Here is an 11356-nt window from a genome sequence, read left to right as displayed (position 1 = left end):
TTTGTTTTCAGGCGCTTGATTTGAAATTTATCCGTATAACGTTTGTCTAAATTGTTTTTGTCAGAAACCAATTCATTTTGTATGAAACTCAAAAACAAGGTATTATGTACGAACTTTATGTTCCTTTACGATGTGCGTGCCTGAAAATGAAGCATACATAAAAAGAGAATAATAGGTATTGTGAAGATATATAAACAGCATCTTTGCAAGATGATCTTTTGTCACGCGATATTCTAAAGCGAGTCTCTTTTGAAAAAAATGAATCTGCAAATAACGTATTGACAAAAATTATAATAAAAGTAAAATTTAACTGTGCAACAAAGCTTGTCCTGACCCTGATCAGCCTCTCTATAATAATGGACAGAGGATCGAGAAAGTTGACAGCTTTCAATACTTGGGCTTTATAATGCCAGTCCTTCAATATGGGTGTGAATCTTGGCACCTTACCAAAGCTCAGAAGACCAAACTTCTGATTATGACATAAATATCTGATTATTAGCAATCGATAAAGCTTAATTTTTTTCATATGGGAGTTGCGTTTGTTATTTACATTTCTTATCATGTACAAGGTTTATAGTTTCATGATGGATTTATTATAAAACAAAAAGTAACGTAAATGGCGTCTTAGCCCCGCTGGACCCTTTTATTAGTTTAAAATGCTATTTTCACTGGCCCGATCAACATGTCCTCTCACTAGCACATTTGCACCTCGACTAAAGGAAGGTACTGAGAAGGGGGGGGGGTCACTTCCGCAAAAAAGGCGAGATTAGTGGAATAAAAAAAATCTTCATGGGTCCAAAGGGGCAAGGACGCCAGTTAAGAGTTAGAACTGATTAGACCTATTTATTTAATTTCAGATCTGGCGAGCAGACCCATGTGAGTTCTGCTTGTGCCTGGATGGAGAGATGTTCTGCTGGTGGCAAGATTGTCCCCCTACCGCTCCGGGACCCTGCCCGGGACCACAACCCTTTTCTCTCTGTGGTAAAAACATATTTTTTTAATTATTTTTTTTTGATAGAGTCTTTATTCGATAAAATTCACGTATTATTACAATAAAATTACATTATAAAAAGAAAACAATGTATTAAAACATATTTTGTCCCGATAAACTTTTAAATAATAGTTTGTCATCGGGTGCTCAGACATAAGTTTTAATTAAGAATCAAATAAAATAGTACAGACATAATTCTGTATACATATAAAATAATAAATATATTATTTTGTGTTTGATGCTTTTAAAAATTAAAAATACCATTAAGAAGATAGAAAAGAAAAAAACTCAATTAAACCAGATAAAATGGTTTAAAATAGATTTTTTTTCAAAGAAGCAAAATAAAGAAATATAAAACACTTAAAATGAAAGTATAGCCATTTACTCGAATATATTTTAAACATAGGAAAAAATATATACATAAATAAATAGTGTGTGCTCATAAATGTAATGAAAATAAGATAAAAATAAATTAAAGTAAATAAAAAATTTCAATTCATATCTACAGAAAAAATTATTTAAAAATAATTTAAAATACATATTAAAATTAAGATATAAAAAATGTAAATAAAACAAGGAAGAATTAAAAAAGGTTAACCTAAGAAAATAACAAAAATGTAAGAACATAAAAAACCTAAGAAAGTTTTTAAAAATGAGAGATAAAAATACTGATTTAAAGAATGTTTTACAAACTTCTTAATTTGGTTAGGAACATAATATAAAACAATTAGAGATGCTAATCAGAACTAGATACAAAACGACTCTTGTTTCATACCATATGCATGTTCTTATACTTGTTATACTTTTAAACAACTTTTAATTACTTATATTATATATGTTAATAAAATCAATATATTGCTGCTCTTACTATAATATGTCATTAATTTTGAAGATGTTTTTTAAATTGACCTAAATTTAAATTTACTGTCTTATATTTCACTTAAAGATTCTTCTCATCGTTTCTTTGAATCCCTTAAAATAAATATGTGTTTATGTTTTTCCTTTTTTAAAAAAAAATGTTATTACTATTTTATTTTATTTTTATATCTGAGTATGTTTTTCATTCTTTATTTCCATTCTTAATTCTTAATTACTCTTACAAGTTTTCTTCATTTTTAATATTATTTCCATTTGTAAATACTCACTACAAACTACAAACCTTAAAATATTTTTTTTTTTTCACTTAAATTCAAATTTTTAAACAACTTTCATTTATGTTTTCTTTTTCCTTCTCTTTTTTATACTTTCATAATTAACATTAGATTTAATTGCTTTTTAATATGGAAACTTCACTGGTCCATTAGAATTAAGTCCAATTGTGTAAAATATTAAACTTTGTAACTGTACTACTGTATGTTTCCTGAATAAAAGAAAATAAAAGAAAATAAATAAAAAATAAAAAAATATCAAAAAGCTTTGTCAATTGGACCACCGGTCACATTTTGAGCCACGAAATTCTTTAGTATTATATTTTGAAAGGCCTGAACCTTAGAAAATGACCAACATCACCGTATTTATTTTTGGTTAGGAACATAATATTTATTTACTTACAATTAGTTTATTACACATTTTTTGAGACGTAAGTCCCAACATCATGGGACTAAAAATCCTGTGTTGAGTTATGACAAGTTATTGGTTGACACAGATATACGAGTATATACCACCACAAATAATATATTGGGTCATAATCATAATTTTTTATTTTATTTATTTTATATACGGCCTAAGCCAATTACAACAGTTACATGAAGAAACATTAATACAAAAACGGAACAAAAACAATATGAAACTATGTAGCTAAGATAAACAAGGGCAATACAATAATGGTATATAATATATTCATAAAAATGAAAGACATAAGACTTCGAGCTAAACCATGCCAATTCAACCTCATCTCACATTGTTTTAGTCACGAAGAGATCTACGAAAAGTTGGAAGACCTATCCTAAAGAATTCCAAGTCGTATGGCGAATTAACTAATCTACACATTTTGGACATAGTGGCAGAAAAACAAAAGTTGCTAAGAGCAACTTTTGTTGTTGAGAAGATTGAATAAAAAGCAGATTTTGGCTTCTGTTGACATGGTTGGAAACACTAAAAGATATTGTTTGCAACAGAGGTGGGACATCACTTATAGTATTGAGTATTTTGAAAATGCAACGAAGGTTCATCTCAATTCTTCGTTTCTCCAATAAAGACAGATTAAGAGATTGCTCTTTTTCAAAATAGGAATAATTACCCCTTTGTAATCCGAGCAACTATGCCACTTTTCTAAGAAAACGGTGTTGGATAGACTCGATATGGTCAATATGAGTTCTGTAGAATGGAGACCAAATAGGGAAAGCGTATTGGAATTATTAGCAAATATGGAATAATAATTTTTTAAAAATATATGGCATACATTAAATCAAACACTGATTTGAGTTTGCGTATTTTTTTGACAAAATGGACCAAGTGTTTCGCCTTAAGGGATTTTTAAAAAATGTAGAAATTAAATTGACACAGGGTTTTTACTCGTATGTACACTAATGGTACATAAATAGTTCATTAACGAATCATGCTTGCCGTGTACATAGATTATCACCATGGAAAAATATAAACAAGGTTGTTTTAAACTCCATACAATTTTGTTTCAACAAAAACATAACGCTATAATTCATTAGTTATTGTAAACACGTGTTCACATGAACCTGTGACGTTTTTAAGTAGTAGTTCATGTTTATTAAAAGAATCTTTTTTTTTTCATACGTTTTCGAGAAGCTTTTCCGTATAATTAAATACTCTTATTTAGAACTTCATCATTAAAATTTCAGAACAAGAGAAAATTATCGTTCTTGGAATATAATTTATGAATATTTATTTGTAATCTATTGTTAACATAATATATAGGTACATACATAAATATAATCATTATATTTGTGTGTGTATGTGAGTGCTTATTCTTATTATTATTCTTAGAGGGGGGGGGGGTCATTGCTTTTCAAAATTCTTGCCGTCACTGCGACCAACAGATCCCAGTGAATAATGAGTACTTACATACACACCCATGGACAAAAAAAAGTTTGCACTTGTAATAAAATTCTTAATTTAAAATAATAAATATTCTCCATTGCTTGGATTTTTTCAAATATATATTTTTGTAGATTTGATGACTAAGTACTGTTTCTAAGTAAAATATAAAAATAAAAGCTTAATATATATTTATAAATAGGGGTTTTTCCAGGTATCCTATATTTGAACATCTATATTCCTTCAATTCTTTCATCTGTTTATGTTTGTGAAGTTAAAGAGCTGAAACCTTTATTTATACGGGTGAGATTAATCTAATTAAATTATTTCACCTACATATTAGGCAACGCCTGAAAATATTATTTTTTCAATTTCTATACTTCATGGACCAGGTAATTTATCAACAATATTTTGAGTTTGTCCAAATTTTTGTAGACAAGGACTGATTCAATTAAATGAATCTCACCCGCATAAATAAAGGTTTCAGCTCTTTAACTTCACAAACATCAACAGATGAAAGAATTGAAGGAATATAGGTGTTCACACAGCTCCCCAGGGAGTTAAATCCAGTCCTTGTCTACAAAAATTTGGACAAACTCAAAATATTGTTGATAAATTACCTGGTCCATGAAGAAGTATAGAAATTGAAAAAATAATATTTTCAGGTGTTGCCTAGTATGTAGGTGAAATAATTCAATTTGATGAATCTCACCCGCGTAAATAAAGGTTTCAGTTCTTTAACTTCACAAACATTAACAGATGAAATAATTGAATGAATATAGATGTTCAAATATAGGCAGAATGGTGAATGTTACACAGTGTGTAAAGTGGCCACTTAAACCAGCCATCGACAGGTCATAAGCCCTGTAGATGCCTGGACTTCTATATTACATTCTCTTAAATGTTCTTCATCTCTGTTGTAATATGTTTATGTAAACAGCTCCCCGAGGAGTTGAATCCAGTCCTTGTCTACAAAAATTTGGACAAACTCAAAATATTGTTTATATCTTTTACTGTTTGTGAACTGAAAATAAATTAATAAACATACAAAATTACGGATTTCAACCTTCTTTTGTTTTATTCTAGGAAACTCTTCTGGCACATTAGTAAAAAGGCCATCAACAGCACCAAAAAGAAATAAAAAAATCGGAAAGAAAGATAGTGAAATAAAGAAGAAACCAAAGCAATTGACGAAAAATAACTTGAAGCCCCTTGTTACAAAGTCTCAAGACGTAAATCCCACATATCGTAGTGAGGGATTGTCAAATAAAACATTAGAAACACCAACAAGTCCACTGGGCGAAAAGCCGCCAACCACAAAGTCGACAAAACTAGCCAATCACAGATCAGATAAAGCGACCAATGAGGAATCGATTTCCATTGACCTCCGCACTCAAATGACGTCTGTTGATTACACGGTAAACTACACATCGGATATCAAACATGGCGATCTTCAAACTCCCACTACGATTTTTGAAAACAGCGGAAAAACAAAAGAAGGGAACTGGGCGATGTCGAGTGGGGGGGATGACAGTCTTTCTTTCAAGATTGGAGTGGGAGACAGAAAAGATACGACGAAAACTTCTGGAACAGAAATACCTGGATGCTTAGTCATGGGTAAGTTCCAGCTTGTTATGTTTTTATTTATTTATTTATGTAATCGTATTAATTTTTTATCCATCGCCATCCAGTGGACCGTGAAGATCTGCAGCGGTACTTCAATTGCAACGTATCTTGATGATTTTGGTTACATGGAAGGTAAGGCGATCAGACGTACGCTTCAGGTGGCGGTCTGGGAAAAATGAAGTACTGGAGTGTAGAACTACATTTAAAATCAATATTTCACATCCAATATGACAGGGATCGAACCGAGGGCCTGAACCAATAGCGACCTCGTTAACCATTGCACTGCGAAGCGGAGTTATCTTCACTCGATTGAATTTTTTAGAACTTTTATCTGAGAGTAGCCATTGAGTCAAAAACACTCAACTTTGTTCTTGATCTATTCCACACATAGCCGTGTATTCTTCATTTGCCAGAACGCACAACGTTAAAGATCAGTAGGGAGATCCATTTTTTTTTTCATAGAGTCTTTATTCATTAAAATATACACATTATTACAATATTAATACATTATAAAGAAAACAAAGTATAAAAATATAATAAAATAAATCAAACAACTTTGTTTTTAACCACAAATTTTTGTTTTTCACCGACCGGTTTTAAAGCACATATAAACTTTATATAAAAATATATTTTGTCCCGATAAACTATTCAATAATAGTTTGTCATCGGGTACTCAGACTGAGTTTTAATTAATAATCAAATAAAAAGAGTACAGACATAATACTGTATACGTATAAAATAATATGCATAAAATAAAATTAAATAATGAACAGATAAAAATAGTTTAAAGAAATAAAAAAAATAAAAAGTAAGAAAATAGAGTATAACATTACAATTAAAATTAAAGAATAGCAATTTACTTGCATATATTTTAAATATAAGAAAAAAATTAAACACATATATAAATAGTGTGTACTCATAAATGTAATCAAAACAAGATAAAAAATAAAACAAAGTAAATCGAAAATAATTCAAGTCCAACCTGCCAGAAATCGAACCCTAGACCTCAAGCATAGTTCCTTGTTCAGGATTTTTATCTGAGGGCAGCCATAGAGTCGAAAAAACTTGTCCAGGGTTCTGGTTCTATTTAAAACGCAGAACTAAATTTTTCATCGGCCTGGCCATAGATAATATAATAATGAAATATTATTTAATTATGTTAACGTTTTGCCAATTAACAAACAGTGTCAGTATAAGATAATGACAGATCATTTCCTCGATTGCAGTTTTAAATGCAAAGTAAACCACCAGATCGTGACGGTGCCACGACAGAAGAACTACTATGGAGATAGAACAATGGGGAGTGTAGTACCAAAACTGTACAATTTAATACCAGCTGAAAATCGTGAGGAAAAAACCTAATATCATTTTAAAAAAAATTTTTTTTTTATTAAAAACAGCAAGTGAAACTTAAGTGTGCATATAAATATATTTTATTCTTCATTTATTATTAAACCATGTACTTACTTATAAATTTAAAAAAAAATGTAATTTAACCCGCAGACAAGCTTCGGCTTTGCGGGAACAAAAATACAATTATGTATGTTACTGATTTGTTAAAATAAATAAAACATTTAAAAAAATATTTTTAATTGTACAAAAAGGCAAATCTGTTTATTTTGTATTAATATTTTACAAATTTTTTAGCCTTTTATATTCCTTTCTTAAAAATAATTTCCCCCATTTTGAGGTGAATGTGCCTTTTTAAAAATAAGTCATTTTCGTGATATGTCATTATACCCCCGAGACAATGTTCGTGTTACAAATTTGGCTCATTTATTGAGTTCACACGCTAGCACTACAAAGGAATAACTTCTAATATTAGTTTCTAGAAGGAATGTATGAAATATTAGGTTTTCAAGTAGATTCTCCACACTCTAAGGGGGCAATCCAAACTTCAGGCCGCGGTCCAAAACTGGCCCGACGCGCGACATGTGTAAAAAAAACATTTTGAGTGTACCTACTCATATCCTTGTAGATATCCGTGCAGTTAATACACCCAGAAACGAAATTGATTGGAGATAAATCCGCCTCTAAGTGCAGTGATTGACGTCATTTTTTTATTTACTGTCTAACAAACTACCCGCACATCTTGCGCGGTCCGTCCGTAGATTGAAAAAACTAGTGCTTCCCTAAAAAATTGACCTTTAAACAATTTTTATTTTTTATTTTATAAAATCATCTATAAGTTAATTTATCTCTTAAATAACTACAGCGAATATTTTAAAATTAGTTTGTTGTTTTAATTGTAGCGATCTTAAAAACGTTTGATGTTCATCATAACTTATAACTTCTAAAAAATTACAACAACCCCAAACACCTTCTAATTGCGCAGTTACGCGCGCACTGGTGTAAAATACACTGCGCTCAGTTTAATTGGAAAATGTCACGTACTACGAATACTGAAAAAAATATACGAAATGGATTGAGAATTATTAATTGAACGTAGTTATGCAGAAAGCAGCCAGTCCACAATTTTGAAAAAATGCGATATTGATGTTGTCGGGTGCAGTAAGGTGAATTCTTTGTTCTGCTAAAAACAGCCAAACCGTTTTTATACAAAAAACTGTAATAATCACCTTTTCAAAATGGTGTCCATCTCAAAAAGGGCATTTCTCAATTTGCAGAAAAGACCCACAAAACTAGACAAAGCTTACGGTAATTTAAAAATCAAAAAAACTGGTCAAATACATAATTGCATTCTTGTTTGTTATACTATAAAAAACTGAAGTACGAGTATTTATTGTTTATCATTTTTTAAAGTCAAACACATTCCAACTGTTGTGAAGATTCAATTATTCACCCTTTTCACAAAAGTGCTATTATCTCAGTTTCACTTTTCTATGACTGGCTGCTTTCTGAATAACTACGTTCAATTGTATTTCCAAAATCAATATGGATATTTTGGAGAAATGTTTTCATATATAATTTTAAAAAATAAAAAATTAAAAAATGTCACTAGAAAAACGCGACATGTTTGGTATTGATAGTTGTGACGTCAAGATTCGTGACGATGTTCCAAAAAACCCCAAACAGTTTCGAACAAAGTTGAAACTGAACATAAATCTTGAAGTTTTAAGGGCGTGGCCAATGCAATGCCCGTTTTTCGGGAATTCAAAATTACAAATTAAAAAATATTTTTTATGCTACTAATATAGTGTTTTTTTTTTACTTGTCAGTATTTCGTAGACCCCTTTTACTTCAAAAATGCAAAAAAAAGGTATTTTCCTATTCTGAGATATGGAACTGCTTAAGAAGAAGTGTTTTAGTTCCTTGAAAGCGGTCTTCTAGTTATGAATTTCACAAGTCTGAGTATGCGCAAATCGAAATATTTAGTATTTATTAAACCAATTCTAACACACCAATCCAGGTTTATTTTCCATATATTGTGACGGTTTTATAACAAACTTTTCACTTTTATCGGTTGACAAGATGGCATTTTAATATAAAACTATGAAATATAACTCTTGTATGCTGAAATTATGGCATGAAATTCCTTTTTAGTTTATTTCAAAGCACTTAATTCAAATTCCTGTGTTAGTTAAAGCAATACAATTTTATTTATGTATGTACATACATAGTACCAAGTTACTATTTCTCTAATCAAAAACCTCACCGCACGCTCTGGATACACAAACATATCAAAGTTATGTATACTACAAGACAGAAAATGATACAATTAAAAATAAAATAAATAAAATCAGAAACGAAAAGCACGGTTTTCAGCGTACAATTCTTTTGAGCCTGATATATTTTTGTTATTTAAATCTTAAATTCAGGCCTCGTAGTGTAGAGTTCAACGCGTCTGCTTATCACGCAAAGGGTCTCCGGTTCGAATCCCAGAATTTTTGGCATGTAATATTAATTTTAAAATGTGTTTTTACACTATAATATTTCATAGTCCTTGGACTGGCCCCTGGAGCGTAAGACTAACCATTTTACCTTCATGTAACAAAAAAAATGATCAAGATAAGCGACGATTGGTGTACCGATGCAGTGCCCTATGCACCATTAAGTGCAGATAGGGGAATGAATGTAAAAATAAAAAAATATGGATTGTGTTTTTTTTTTAATAAAATAAATAAAATTAGTTATATTTGTATTTTTATAATTAACCCAAATATTTAAATTTTGGGGGCATTTTTAACTAGTAAATAACTCACTATTAGAAAATGGGAATCATGTTGGGGTAGTGGGGTTCGAACCTCGGACCTCTGATCCCTTGCCACGAGACCACAACCCGGTAGTATGTATTTTAGGTATATTGTTTATAGTCTGAATATATATTTAATTTAAAAATTGTTCAGCACAATTCTTAAATTCGAATTTCGTTTTTTTTTCATAAATATATTTTCCTATTTCATAATTTTTTTTTAATGCCTTATATCAAATTGAATTTTTTGTCTTCGATTTTTAAATGGGAGTCTGATTTTTACAATTTCTCTGGTATTTCACGGTAAAATATACATGGATAATATTTTTTCCAAAATTCTGTGTTTTTAAGAAGAAATAATTTTATAAAAAAATATCTTGGTATTTAAAAATATTATCTGCCTACATATAAGTATTAAAAATTCATTTAACACTTTACCCTTGTGTAACTTTTTTTCAAAAAAATTTTCTAGGCTCTTTTGATAACAATAATTTGCTGCTACAGTAGTAACATGTTCTCTACGGATGCGAATCGTGGCACCTCACTAGTGCCCAAAGCAGCAAAATTCTGAGTTTTGAGAATAGGTGTCTTAGAAGAATCTTGGTGTGTGGTAGTTTGACTTTGTGAGGAATGAAGTAATAAGAGACTGGACGCAACTCCGGTGACAACTGTCATCAAGCGGAGGCGATACGATTGGCTTGGCCATGTGCTGCGGATGACTCCTGAGAGCCTCAACCACGCTTGTCTACTTTATAAGGCATTTGATTTATTTTTATTTATTTTTGCACCACAATAGGCCAGGATTGCAGCGGTGAATAACATCACAGAATACCCAGGCTTGAGAAAAATCACATTTTAATTTTTGTGTTCTCACCGGTAATCGAACCCGGAACCTTACGGGCGTGAGTCAAGCGTCTTGACCACTACACAACGGAGGCCGGCATCAGATTTTTGACGTCCTAGACGTCCACTGCTGACTGTTTGTTTGGCTGGCTGAACTACGGGACGCGAACCTGACTTGGGAGGATGCACAGTAGCTGGCAGAGATGCTTGGAGGATCTTTGTGGACTCCATATGCTCCAACTAGGAAGCGAACATGGAATAATAATCATAATAATACATTAGTAAATGTGCGGTTCATTAATTTTTAGACTTTGTTTATATTCAATGTGGCCCTTTGATCAAAGTTTGGAAACCCCTGCTTAATGGCGTCAAGTTAGACGTTATATTGTAATCCTAAACATAATTTAACTACTGATTACTAGATTCGTGCTGTTACAAGAATTAGAACTTTCGAACAAAGCCTTTGTATGAAAGACTTACGCTTCAAGGAATTAGGGTAGGTTTCATTAATAAGTATTCGTTCACGAAATATTGAATTTGGAACTACTAATTGAAAGCGTATCAAGCGGTAATCCTTAAATGTCTATTGTAAAATTGCTCACATTCAAAACAATACAAACATTTATTTATTTTTGTATTATTTATTCTTTATTTTAAAAAAAACCCGTTAGGGTTGTATTAACATATAATAAAGTAAAGGCACGTCAAGTTTCGTCTGGTTTGTGTTATTATCA

The 11356-nt window shown here is 30.9% G+C and overlaps 1 protein-coding gene across 1 annotated transcript in view; it reads left to right on the top strand.

Annotated features, from left to right (window-relative positions):
- Positions 1 to 860: 860 nt before the first annotated feature.
- The window catches only part of LOC148279889 (uncharacterized), a 29104-nt gene continuing 18608 nt past the window's right edge, over positions 861 to 11356 (top strand). The window contains exons 1-2 of the mRNA XM_088229243.1: positions 861 to 981; positions 5087 to 5617. Coding sequence (XP_088085369.1) covers positions 906 to 981; positions 5087 to 5617 — 607 coding nt within the window. The 5' untranslated portion in view covers positions 861 to 905. The remainder of the gene's footprint in view (positions 982 to 5086; positions 5618 to 11356) is intronic.

This window comes from Micrasema longulum, unplaced genomic scaffold (assembly GCF_059751315.1).
Source record: "Micrasema longulum isolate JH-2025_06_02 unplaced genomic scaffold, ASM5975131v1 h1tg000653l, whole genome shotgun sequence".
NCBI lineage: Eukaryota > Metazoa > Arthropoda > Insecta > Trichoptera > Brachycentridae > Micrasema > Micrasema longulum.
The sequence above is the reverse complement of the archived record's forward strand: the minus strand, read 5'-3'. Positions and strand labels throughout refer to the sequence as shown.